The 13,860-nt window shown below is 43.5% G+C and overlaps 1 protein-coding gene across 1 annotated transcript in view; it reads left to right on the forward strand.

Annotated features, from left to right (window-relative positions):
• LOC138580188 (alpha-2-macroglobulin-like) overlaps positions 1-13,860 on the forward strand; it is a 450,387-nt gene that overhangs the window by 113,219 nt on the left and 323,308 nt on the right. The window contains exons 4-5 of the mRNA XM_069650526.1: positions 3,386-3,438; positions 9,921-9,941. Coding sequence (XP_069506627.1) covers positions 3,386-3,438; positions 9,921-9,941 — 74 coding nt within the window. The remainder of the gene's footprint in view (positions 1-3,385; positions 3,439-9,920; positions 9,942-13,860) is intronic.

Consider the following 13,860-nt stretch of genomic DNA (forward strand, 5'->3'; position numbering starts at 1 on the left):
CCTATAGATACATCAGATGCATAACAATTGGGATTGCTATAAAGCAGTACTTAGAGAAGATATTATAGTTTATACGGCGGCTAAAAGGAAAAAAACTTAAGAGAAACAGAAGATATTCTCAAACAAATCAAACTACTACAATCACAATATATGCAGACTAATTCTACCCCTATTAATCAAAAACTCATCAAACTGTAAATCCAATATTATAACTTAACTACCAAATACTCTTGTGCAAATCTTTTAAAATACAAATCTAAGATATATCAGTTCTCTAACAAATCTGGGAAGCATTGGCTTCATACCTCAAATTTAAAAAAGATAAAGCAAGGATTACGGTCATAAAAGACCAAAATGGCAATAGAGTCCTCATTGATGAAGATATATTACAAGTATTCTCAAAATGTTATCAAAAATTATATTCGTCTGAAACCCTCCCTAGTAGCATGCATGCATCAGACTTTCTTAAAAATACACATCACAATTCATATACTAATCCCAACTTCCAATTTCTAAACAACCCCTTATCGTCAAGTGAAATCTTTAAAGCCATAACAAATCTCCAAAAAGGCAAATCCCCAGGTTCAGATGGTTTTTCTATTCATTATTTCACTCATTTTAAGGAAATATTGGTTGCCAAGCTTAAGGAATTATATACATCCTTTATTAATAATAAAAAAAGCCACTGGTTCCTTTTCTGAAGCAATGCTGATTGTATTTCCCAAACCCAATAAAGAGCCTGAACTAGCCCAAAAATATAGGCCCATATCCTTAATTAATACTGATTGTAAGATATCTGCCAACATGTTTGCCAATAGACTTCTTCCCCTTCTTCCAAATTTCATTAAGAGTGATCAGGTGGGATATGTCAAGGGTAAAACATCTTTAGCGAACATTAGACTATTCACTTATATTATTAATATTATTCATAATTCACCTAATCCCTATGTGGCAATTGCAATAGATGCTGAAAAAGTGTTTGTTAGGGTCGAATAGGATTTTATGTTTCAAGCTCTGGCCTGGCATTGGATCCCTGATTCATTTATATCAATGGTCAAGGTATTATATTCCAATCCTACAATATCAATTTTTATAAATAATCAAATGTCCCCACAAATTCCTCTACATAGAGGCACTCGTCAGGGATGCCCTTTCTCCCCTCTTTTATTTTTCTTGACATTAGAAGCAATTAGACAAGAAAATACTATACTTGGTTCAGTTCAAAGATGTGAAGATCAAAACGGTTGCATATGCTGACCATGTACTACTTCTATTAAAGACAGCAGATACTTGTCTACAACATCTGAAACACATCATTACACAATTTTCTAGGGCATCAGGGTATAAACTTAACACGGACAAGTCTGAGGTTTTACCACTTAATATACACTGTGCAAGTCGTCATTGTTCGAACCTTGGTATGAAATGGTGCCCAAAGGATATTAAGTATCTAGGTAGCCAAATCTCATCATCAATTAAGAATATTGTTAATATAAATACAGCTAACATCATTACCAAGGTGAAAGAACTGACACATACTTGGTCACCTCTTTATCTTTCTTAGTGGGGGAGATTGGAAGCTGTTAAAATGATGATCTCACCTATTGTATTTTCTTTATATGCTTCCTATTCCCTTTCCTGCACCTTTCTTTAAATCTTTAGACTCCTGTGTCCTCAAATTTCTATGGGGGAAAACGAAAAGAAGGATATCATCGTGTAGCCTTAAGAATCCTCGGGCGGAGTAGGCTTCCCAGATTATATAAAACATCATGTTGCTTTTGTTCTAAAACAAACACAATTTTGTTTAATTCCTGATGGTACTGACCTGCCAAAATGGTTGCTTATAGAGAGAGAGATGGTCTCCCCTCATGTTCTCCTTGACTGCCCATACATCAATAATAATAATAAATGCTTTGCTAGCCAGTATTAATATTGCCATTAAGTATTTACGTTCATAGCTAGTTCTACTCCATACAAATAGCTCTAAGCTTATCTCTCAGTATATTTGGATGAACCCCCTAATAAAAATTAATAAGAGAACGATTTGTTGGAGACCAGAGCTATCTCTCTGCAACAAGTATATAGAACAGTTGTTTCCACAAGGTACTCCATTAACTTTCGAAGAATTTACAGCTAGATTTCTGGTCCCAAAGTTTTTCCTCCAGAAATAGGTTAATCTAATGCGATTTTGGAAAACTATGAAGTGCTAGTTATCAATTCTAATAGCTATCAAACTCAAAGACTACCCCATTTATCCAATCCTAATGTTACAGCATCTATGTTTTATAAAGTTTGCTCCGCTCCGCTACATCAACAAATGAAGTTCTGCTTAAAAGAGGCTTGGAATCAAGATTGCTCCCCCAACATCACAGAACTTACATGGCCTTGTATATGGACCAATATTTCTAGAAATATTGTCTCTGCTAGCTTGCTTCAAACACTGCATTTTTTCCACCATAGGGCTTTCATTACCGCACGCATGCTTTTTAAAACTGGAATATCTCAAAATGGCAAATGTTGGAGCTGTCTAAATTATCAAGGATCTTTCAAGCATATCATGTGACTATCTCCTTTGATGTTTTATTCCAGGGTAGCGGAATGATCCAACACACTATTGATAAAAATACAGGTTATTTGTTTGATTTATTTCTTGCCATAGCCATCCATATTATTACCTCAAATTGGAAAAACCCTAAAGGTGTACACTTTAAAATGTGGTGGAACTCAGTTTGTATTATACATAGGATGGAAAAGTGCAATGCCGTTTCCCCACTCTTATTGCAAAAACACCTATTAAAATGGCAATCTTTCCTAGAATTTTTGAACAATGTAATACCCAGTTAAGATTAGAGAATATGATCAAGCATTATTAGTTCTGACTCTTGTACATTATTCCCCCTTCCTACCCTCCGTATGTGCATGCTAGTCCTGTATGTCTTGTATGTCCATATGTTTTATCTTACAAATATGCTATATAACTAGTAGATTATTAAAAACTGCATTTTATGCATTCGAATAGAATATTATGCTAACTGGTTCTATTGTTGCTTAAAATTAAATGTTAATGAACTTTCCATACCATAGCCATGTGTGGCATTGGACTATTATATTTGCTGTTTCAAATGGTATATCAATCTTATATATCTACTGGATTCAATAAAATACTTAAACACAAAAAATTCTGCTCCAACCCGCGGTAGGGTGGGAATTACACTAAGCATGATGAAAAATAAAAGAAAACCAATCACCATTGCATACGAGAATATAGCGCTTGCCCTGGTTTGATCGCTGATCGTGATTCTCTTGGTTGGGAACCAGGGGCTAATACTAGACATGGACATCTTTGGTGGCACTCCTGTACTAATGGTCTCCTTCTCTATTTCAGTTCAGTTCCGTATTGTGACGATGAAGGATGACTTCCGCCCTGTGCATGAGACGGTAGGTGGGCATACTACCAAACAAGCGGCACAATTGCCAGAAATTGAATCCCGCCATTTAGAAATCACAGAGGCAGGGGGATCACAGGGCCCTGCTCCGTCCAGAATTAATTCAGAGCAAGGGTCTCTACTGACTATTAAACAAAGTCTCATCTAGAAACTTTGTTGGACTGGACTAAGGCAAGACCAAGCAGACATCTGATGGAGCAGGAGATTCTCCACAGACTCCATCAAATACTCCAGAAACAGTCAAGCAAACGTCCTGGGAGAGTGCTGTTTGGCAGGAGCCAAGATTTTCTCCTAATGAATAGCGAATCGTGCACCAGCTTTAATATCTGATACATTTGCTATTTCAGTAGAAAATGAACTGATGGGCTTTTCCAGCGATTGCTTTTCAAGAATAGAAAATAATGTCTTCCATATTGAATTAGTTCAGTTTACACACACATTGGGCCTCATTACGACTCAGGTGGTAAGGGGTTTACGGCAGCGTAAACAGCGCCGACCCTTACCGTCTGATTCCGAGGTCCCTTAGCGCCATGGCGGATTTAACACCTGCTTTTAGCAGGTGTTAAAATCCATGGCGCTAAGGGACCATGGTGTTAATTACGCCACCGTAATTTACGGTGGCGTAATTAACGCCTTCCCCACTCCCATTATGCCCTATGGGGCAAAAATGGGAATGGGGAAGGGTAAATGGGAATTGGGGACTTCGCCCCGCCGACCTCGGAATGGGGCGGTACCACCTGGGTCGTAATGAGGCCCATTGATCGTTTAGTTAATGGACTTTATTATCTTTATAAAAAGTACATATTTCTATTTCCCTAACTGATGAATGTTTGTTAAAAAAAATCACTTTTCTAATGGGTTGAAATGTTTTTGCAACTAGTTTATTTATTTTTTCTTTTTTGACAGTGCACAACGTTCTGGAAAAATTACAGGGTTTTCAATTCACCAGCAAAGCCAATGTTTGGCAAATTACATTAACCCACCTGTATTATTCTATTATCAGGGATGATTCTATATCCTGGCAATTCCATATAACTGCTTTGTGTGCCAAAAGCATGTCGTTCACTGGAGAGGGTTGGGGGTCATATTGATCCTAAAAGTACACAATCTGGTCCCATTGAAAATGCAGAGGTGTTGCCAAATGACTCATTACCATGGACCCCCTAACTCCTATTTATCAGGGAGCGCTGGAGACTAGTAAGTAGACAAGGACTGCCATACTTTAGATCAATGACTGGATTGCAAGGAGTGGCAAGAGAAGCAGGCATTGGCATTGGTTAAGACGTGAGGCTCCAGGGCAGGTCTCATCTCATTCTAATCACCAGACCCAAGTCATCTCAGGTCGAGGAATATAGCACTTGGGTGTAAGAGAGAGGGAGTCCAGTGGCACTGCAGACCCAAGTCATCTCAGGTCGGGAATGTATGTCTTGGGTGTAAGAGAGAGGGAGCCCAGTGGCGATGCAGACCCAAGTCATTTCAGGTCGAGGAATGTATGTCTTGGGTGTAAGATAGAGGGAGCCCAGTGGCGCTGCAGAACCAAGTCATCTCAGGTCGAGGAACGCATGACTTGGGTGTAAGATAGAGGAAGCCCAGTGGCGATGCAGACCCAAGTCATTTCAGGTCGAGGAACCTATGTCTTGGGTGTAAGATAGAGGAAGCCCAGTGGCGCTGCAGAACCAAGTCATCTCAGGTCGGGGAATGCATGTCTTGGGTGTAAGATAGAGGAAGCCCAGTGGCGATGCAGACCCAAGTCATTTCAGGTCGGGGAACGTATGTCTTGGGTGTAAGATAGAGGAAGCCCAGTGGCGCTGCAGAACCAAGTCATCTCAGGTCGGGGAATGCATGTCTTGGGTGTAAGATAGAGGAAGCCCAGTGGCGCTGCAGAACCAAGTCATCTCAGGTCGGGGAATGCATGTCTTGGGTGTAAGAGAGAGGGAGCCCAGTGGCGATGCAGACCCAAGTCATCTCAAGACGAGGAATGTATGTCTTGGGTGTAAGAGAGAGGGAGCCCAGTGGTGCTGCAGCGGAGCGCTACATGACAGCGGCACACAGTAATAGGACATTATAATAGGGATGCAACTAGAAGGACGGGATATAAAAGGATGCATTTGGAAGGATATGGAGAGAGGGTCTGCAGTGGGTTACAGGCAGGAATTACTAATTAGCTCGATCCGGTCTCTTTACTGCAAAGATGCCGAAAAATTACTTCTGAAATTGGAGCAAATATCCGAAAACTGGAACCTCAACAGAAAAGCACCTACACATATATATCCCATAGGTGCCTCTGGTGAAGCTGTATGACCTTCACGGCTGCACTGTTAAGTCCCTGGGTCTGACTCCAATCTTCTTCAACTGTGGGAGAGGAAGCAAATGTGTCCAGAATCCCCTCCCCAAGGCGCCAAATCCTAGCCATGAATGGAGATGTCCTGTGAGGAGTGGGATGACTGGGACTCAAGTAACCTGTCTTAGAGCAGCGCTGGGGGAGCAGTGAGAGTCCATTGAAGCATATTATGAAGACAGGGATGGGTGGAGAATGTGAGAGCTCTTCGGGGGTTTAAGTGAGCCTGGGCCCTGCTCCTTGAAATCACACAGCTTCTATCTCCCCAGCATGGTGAAGCAGGGGTGCAGAGTATGCATTTGATTCTGTAGTCTGCATAAGTCACCTATGGCACAACACATCTTATCTTATGCAGCGCTCCTGCATTAGACCCCCTGGAAGAAAGAACTCGCTGGTGAGGGACAATGGCCATGCACCTTTCTCTAAGACATCTGAATACCCACAGTGCTTCGCAAACTCACCCTAAGAAGGACTGTTTAACAAGGGGAAGATGCGCTCTTCAATACCCGAATTGATACATAAATATCGTGTTGCTTTCAAGATTTATTTTCGTTTTAAAGCGAGGTTTTATTTGGGAATTTATCAAAATGCGACATGTGACAATGGCCTGCTATGGCTAGGTCACTCCCCCAGTCCTTTAGGTCATGCTTGTTGAAAAGCTTCCTGCATTATGACAACTAAGTATTCTTTCATGATGATTTACTCCCCCACCTTTTACATCCCACTTTAGGTAACCACACTTTTCACATGCTCCTTAACGCAAAGCAGTGCTGTGTGATTGAGTGAGACTCAGTGGATGTGTATATGGCCAGTGTTGTGGGATTGAGTGAGACTCTATGGGAGTGTATATGGCTAGTGATGTGGGATTGAGAGTCTATGAGAGTGTATATGGCTAGTGATGTGGGATTGAGAGTCTATGGGAGTGTATATGGCTAGTGATGTGTTTTGATTGAGAGTCTGTGGGAGTGTATATGGCTGGTGATGTGGGACTGAGAGTCTATGGGAGTGTATAGGGACAGTGTTGTGGGATTGAGAGATGGGAGTGTATCGGGCCAGTGTTGTGGGATTGAGCGTCTATGGGAGTGTATAGGGCCAGTGTTGTGGGATTGAGTGAGACTCTATGGGAGTGTATATGGCTAGTGTTGTGGGATTGAGAGTATATGGGAGTGTATAGGGCCAGTGTTGTGGGATTGAATGAGACTCTATGGGAGTGTATATGGCCAGTGTTGTGGGATTGAGGGAGACTCTATGGGAGTGTATATGGCTAGTGATGTGGGATTGAGAGTCTATGGGAGTGTATATGGCTAGTGATGTGTTTTGATTGAGAGTCTGTGGGAGTGTATATGGCTGGTGATGTGGGACTGAGAGTCTATGGGAGTGTATATGGCTAGTGATGTGGGATTGAGAGTCTATGAGAGTGTATATGGCTAGTGATGTGGGATTGAGAGTCTATGAGAGTGTATATGGCTAGTGATGTGGGATTGAGAGTCCATGAGAGTGTATATGGCTAGTGATGTGGGATTGAGAGTCTATGAGAGTGTATATGGCTAGTGATGTGGGATTGAGAGTCTATGGGAGTGTATATGGCTAGTGATGTGTTTTGATTGAGAGTCTGTGGGAGTGTATATGGCTGGTGATGTGGGACTGAGAGTCTATGGGAGTGTATAGGGCCAGTGTTGTGGGATTGAGAGATGGGAGTGTATCGGACCAGTGTTGTGGGATTGAGCGTCTATGGGAGTGTATAGGGCCAGTGTTGTGGGATTGAGTGAGACTCTATGGGAGTGTATATGGCTAGTGTTGTGGGATTGAGAGTCTATGGGAGTGTATAGGGCCAGTGTTGCGGGATTGAATGAGACTCTATGGGAGTGTATATGGATAGTGATGTGGGATTGAGTCTATGGGACCGTGTCGGGCCAGTATTGTGGGATTGAGTGAGACTCTATGGGAGTGTAAATGGCTAGTGATGTGGGATTGTGAGTCTATATGAGTTTATAGGGCCAGTGATGTGAGATTGATTACGACTCTATGGGAGTGCATGTGACCAGTGATGTGGGATTGAATGAGAGTCTGGGGGAGTTTATATGGCTAGTGATGTGGGATTGAGGGATGGGAGTGTATAGGGCCAGTGATGTGGGATTGAGTGTCTATGGGAGTGTATATGGCCAGCGATGTGGAATTGAGAGTCTATGGGAGAGTATACGGCTAGGGATGTGGGATTCAGAGTATGTGGGAGTGTATGGGGCCAGTGATGTGGGATTGAGAGTCTATTGGAGTGTATATGGCCAGTGATGTGGGATTGAATGAGAGTCTGTGGGAGTGTATGTGACCACCAGTGATGTGGGATTGAGTGACAGCCTGTGCAAGTTTATATGACTAGTGATGTGGGATTGAGAGATGGGAGTGTATAGGGCCAGTGATGTGGGATTGAGAGATGGGAGTGTATATGGCCAGTGTTGTGGGATTGAGTGAGACTCTATGGGAGTGTATATGGCTAGTGATGTGGGATTGAGAGTCTATGAGAGTGTATATGGCTAGTGATGTGGGATTGAGAGTCTATGGGAGTGTATATGGCTAGTGATGTGTTTTGATTGAGAGTCTGTGGGAGTGTATATGGCTGGTGATGTGGGACTGAGAGTCTATGGGAGTGTATATGGCTAGTGATGTGGGATTGAGAGTCTATGAGAGTGTATATGGCTAGTGATGTGGGATTGAGAGTCTATGAGAGTGTATATGGCTAGTGATGTGGGATTGAGAGTCCATGAGAGTGTATATGGCTAGTGATGTGGGATTGAGAGTCTATGAGAGTGTATATGGCTAGTGATGTGGGATTGAGAGTCTATGGGAGTGTATATGGCTAGTGATGTGTTTTGATTGAGAGTCTGTGGGAGTGTATATGGCTGGTGATGTGGGACTGAGAGTCTATGGGAGTGTATAGGGCCAGTGTTGTGGGATTGAGAGATGGGAGTGTATCGGACCAGTGTTGTGGGATTGAGCGTCTATGGGAGTGTATAGGGCCAGTGTTGTGGGATTGAGTGAGACTCTATGGGAGTGTATATGGCTAGTGTTGTGGGATTGAGAGTCTATGGGAGTGTATAGGGCCAGTGTTGCGGGATTGAATGAGACTCTATGGGAGTGTATATGGATAGTGATGTGGGATTGAGTCTATGGGACCGTGTCGGGCCAGTATTGTGGGATTGAGTGAGACTCTATGGGAGTGTAAATGGCTAGTGATGTGGGATTGTGAGTCTATATGAGTTTATAGGGCCAGTGATGTGAGATTGATTACGACTCTATGGGAGTGCATGTGACCAGTGATGTGGGATTGAATGAGAGTCTGGGGGAGTTTATATGGCTAGTGATGTGGGATTGAGGGATGGGAGTGTATAGGGCCAGTGATGTGGGATTGAGTGTCTATGGGAGTGTATATGGCCAGCGATGTGGAATTGAGAGTCTATGGGAGAGTATACGGCTAGGGATGTGGGATTCAGAGTATGTGGGAGTGTATGGGGCCAGTGATGTGGGATTGAGAGTCTATTGGAGTGTATATGGCCAGTGATGTGGGATTGAATGAGAGTCTGTGGGAGTGTATGTGACCACCAGTGATGTGGGATTGAGTGACAGCCTGTGCAAGTTTATATGACTAGTGATGTGGGATTGAGAGATGGGAGTGTATAGGGCCAGTGATGTGGGATTGAGAGATGGGAGTGTATATGGCCAGTGTTATGGGAATGAGAGTCTATGGGAGTGTATGGATCCAGTGTTGTGGGAGTGAGAGTCTATGAGAGTGCATATGGCCATTGATGTGGGATTGAGTGAGTCTCTATTGGAGTCGATGTAGTCACTGATGTACAATTGTTGCTCTGTTGAAGTTATGGGGCTAAGGGTTTGAGGACGTGAGTCAGAGGTGTTGCTGAATTGAGTTGTCGTAGAGAATGAGTGAGATTACATGGAAGTGTGTGAGGTCAGGCCAGTGATGGGGGAGATGGTGAGACTCCATGTAAGAGATACAGCAGGGTGACGTGGAGAATGTGTGCGACTCCATGCATGGGTCAGATCAGGTGTTAAGACCCATCAGAAGTATTATCTGATGCTAGTATCTAGATAATAACTTTGTTTTATTTTAATTTTCTTTCTAGATCCCTTTGGTTTACATTGAGGTAAGTTATGCTTTGGTGATTTGCCTGTGCTCTGTCAGACATTGATTCTTGCCTCAGAGGCGTTCCCAGAATGTTTTAGATCCACTCCATGATTTCTCTGCAACTGTCCAAAGGGACTGCCATCCATTCCAGAGGGCTCAAGTAATCCAGTTCTGAGTTTTCCCAATTAGTATACTGGGGGAGGAAGTGGGTACAGTGTATGTTACTCTATACCGGGTTTGGCACTCGCCCACATTTGGGAGCGACATGGACATACCTAGATTGACCGGGCGAGTCTCGAATGTCGACTAGCCATGAGCAGAACGCACACATTCTGCTTAAGGGGCATTTCCTAAGTATTCCACAGGGTTCAGAGTTTTATTGGAAAAGTTCACTGTATGGAAAACACAATTTCTACCCTTTAAAAAAAATCTGGTTAAAATAAATCTTTTTGTTCCCAAATTTCCAAAAACCCATAACATTTAAACTCATTAAGTGGGGAAAATCCATTATGGTACCATCCATCCGAGGTAGCAATAGAGATGTCATAGTTACTACTCCTTTGAAAGTGCCAGGCGAGTATTAAAGATTTGGTGAAAAGCCTTAGGGAGCATCTTGATTGGCTGCTCTCCCCAAACACAGCTGTGAATCCCTGAAGCAGCCAATGGTGGCCCCTGAGACAGATCTTCTATTGTGTCCTTCTTGGGCTTCCGTACTGCAGCTTATGTTTTAGTGGCCCTTGTTCTCTAGCAGATGGATTATGGGAATGATCTTACCGCCTGTGGTAATTATTGCGTGTGGTAACGCGTATGTGTTCTGGAAATTTCCTTCACACAAAAGCAGAGTTTTGATAATGAAACTCGTAGTTTGGCAGAGCGGCAAAACAAACAGTATTCAGAAGTACCGCATGTTTTTACTGCTACCTCCATACTTGTAATCACCTCCCAACTTCTTTTTCCATGTGGCAAATTATAGATTTGCGACATATATTATTCCGTGGACTATTGCATCCTTATCAGGTCAAAAACATTGTATACATTGCTTCATTTTTACCTTCACCCAAGAGTTAGAAGCAAAATTACAAAAGCTGCAAAAGTTTATAATTTATTTCATGAAATAAAGGGGGTGCACCAGTACATCCCTCCAAATTCATGAAAAAAAGCAATAGGCATCACAGATGCCCACGGTCCCCCCGCCTAACATTTTATTCTATGTTTTGTTAAGAGTATTTGTAAAGCGCATGTATGCCGAAGACATCATGGCGCTAGAGGAGCATAGGGACGGCGGCAGAATATAAACAGGCCTAAAATAGTCATGTTTTCAGGGGCCGCCGAAGACAAGATGTTCAGCAGTAGCTCGCAGGGCCAGCGGGAGGTCATTCCACGCTTTAGCGACCAACACAGAGAAAGCCGGGCCACCTATGCGTGGAAGTCTGGCACGAGGAACAGATAGCAGGAGGGCAGATTGGGAGCGAAGGGGGCGGGTGGGAACATAACCTATAAACTCTTCTTGAAGTATTCCGCTCCCAGTTTATAGAAAGCCTGATAAACAATGCGCATGGACTTGAAGTGAATCTGCTTGTCAATGGGCAGCCAATTAAGTTGTCTGAGAAGCGGAGACATATGCACTCGGAAAGGCAGATGCAAAACAGCTGGAGTAGCAGCATTTTGGAGCATCTGAAGCTGATTGGTAAGATAGCGTTGCTGCCCAAAGTACAACGAGTTGCAATAATCGGTTGTGCTAAGAACCAGTGCGGCCACCACCGGGGCATGAAACTTGGCTGGAACGAAGGGGAGCACTTTCCGCAGGATGCGTAATTCGAATTTTCCAGATTTACACACATCCACCACCTACTCCGTCATAGATAAGGAGGATGACATTTTTACTCCCAGATTTTTCACTGAGGGGAGGGGAAGGGACACGGGCCCAAGGAAGTAGGCCAGAAATCAGCCGTCCAAAGAGAGAGAGCACTGGAGGTACCCACAACAAGCACCTCCATTTTGTTGCTATTCAGTTTTAGCCAATTGGCTGCCATCCAGGCATCCAAGTCCTCTAAACACCTCCTGAGCTGAGCCGCAGTATCTGTACGAGTGAGATCCAGACGGACCAGAATCTGCGTGTCATCAGCATAACAGTAATATCTAAAGTAAATTGCGGATCCCTGAGGCACCCAGCATGATAATAGCACAGATTTGGAGCAGAAGGGAGGAAGCGAGGCTGACTGGGACCGGTCTGTTAGGAAAGCAGAGAACCAGTCCAACCATGACCAGACATACTGGCATCCAACAACCGGGACATTTACAAAGTAATGATCCCTCTCTGTATTATTACACATTTTACAATCGCCCTAGGATCTGTGACCCTGCAGAATCCATACCCATCCTCAAAATGAGGTTAGAATTAGATAATAATAAAAGGCTAAAATCAAGATCCTGGATTTCTGGAAGTCTGCCTCAATTACCGCCTGGATGGTGGTACCTTGAGCATGTCATTACTGCATGCATTATTTCTGAAAGTCCGCCTTCATCACCGCCTGGATGGGGTACCTTGAGCATATCATTACTGCATGCAGTATTTCTGAAAGTCTGCCTCCATCACCGCCTGGATGGGGTACCTTGAGCATATCATTACTGCATGGAGGATTTCTGAAAGTCCACCTCCATTACTGCCTGGATGGGTACGTTGAGCACGTCATTACTGCATCAGGTAACAGTGGGTCAGATTCCTTTGGAGATGGGGCAATATAGTGATGCCCTCATGCACACTCTCCTGCAGTAGGTCTGCCTCTTTCATTGCTGTTGCTGCGCCTTGACCATGCACACATGATATGGAATGGAATGTTCCTTATGTCCAGGTTGCTGTTTATGTTGTCTATGTGTCTTCTGTGGCTTCTCTCCTGGGTTCCATTGTGAATAGCGCTTGGTTGCTGGTTAAGTTGCTAGTGATGTTGTCTATTAATCTTCTGTGGCTTTTATCCTGGGTTCCATTGTGAGTAGCGCTTGATTGCTGGTCAAGTTGCTAGTGATTTTGTCTATGAGTCTTCTGTGGCTTCTCTTCTGGGTTCCATTGTGAATAGCACTTGGTTGCTGGTCAAGTTGCTACTGATGTTGTCTATGAGTCTTCTGTGGCTTTTATCCTGGGTTCCATTGTGAGTAGCACTTGGTTGCTGGTCAAGTTGCTAGTGATGTTGTCTATGTGTCTTCTGTGGATTCTCTCCTGGGTTCCATTGTGAGCAGCGCTTGGTTGCTGGTCAAGTTGCTACTGACGTTGTCTATGAGTCTTTTGAGGCTTCTCTCCTGGTTTCCATTGTGAGTAGCGCTTGGTTGCTGGTCAAGTTGCTACTGATGTTGACTATGAGTCTTCTGTGGCTTCTATCCTGGGTTCCAATGTGAGTAGCGCTTGGTTGCTGGTCAAGTTGCTGGTGATGTTGTCTATGAGTCTTCTGTGGCTTCTGTCATGGGTTCCATTTTGAGTAGCGCTTGGTTGCTCGTCAAGTTGCTAGTTATGTTATCTATGAGTCTTCTGTGGCTTCTCTCGTGGGTTTCATTGTGAGTAGCGCTTGGTTGCAAGTGGTGCTGAACTGGGGTACACCTTATTCTTAATTAAAATGGTTCCCATCTACTTGGAATTGTCATTGATGAGCACATACACTACTTGCTGATGTGGTTTTAGTGCACACGCTACTTTTCTTTGCACTAATATTTCATCATGGATGTTTTCCCACCCCTGTCCCAAGGAGACATGTGAGCCCCTGCTTATTTTGAAAGGGGAACACATTTTGTGCAGAATTAGTCTCTGTTGCAAATCCTGGCCCGTGAGAGCTTCTGGGTGTGCTGCAGAGGTTGCAGGACACACCAGCAAGTCCCTGTGCAGCCTCAGAGTTACAACCAATTAACAAATTGCCAAACTCTAATCCCCTGGTGTTTCCTCGTAAAGCTGT

This window comes from Ambystoma mexicanum, chromosome 3p (genome assembly GCF_040938575.1).
Source record: "Ambystoma mexicanum isolate Mex_15411 chromosome 3p, UKY_AmexF1_1, whole genome shotgun sequence".
Lineage (NCBI taxonomy): Eukaryota > Metazoa > Chordata > Amphibia > Caudata > Ambystomatidae > Ambystoma > Ambystoma mexicanum.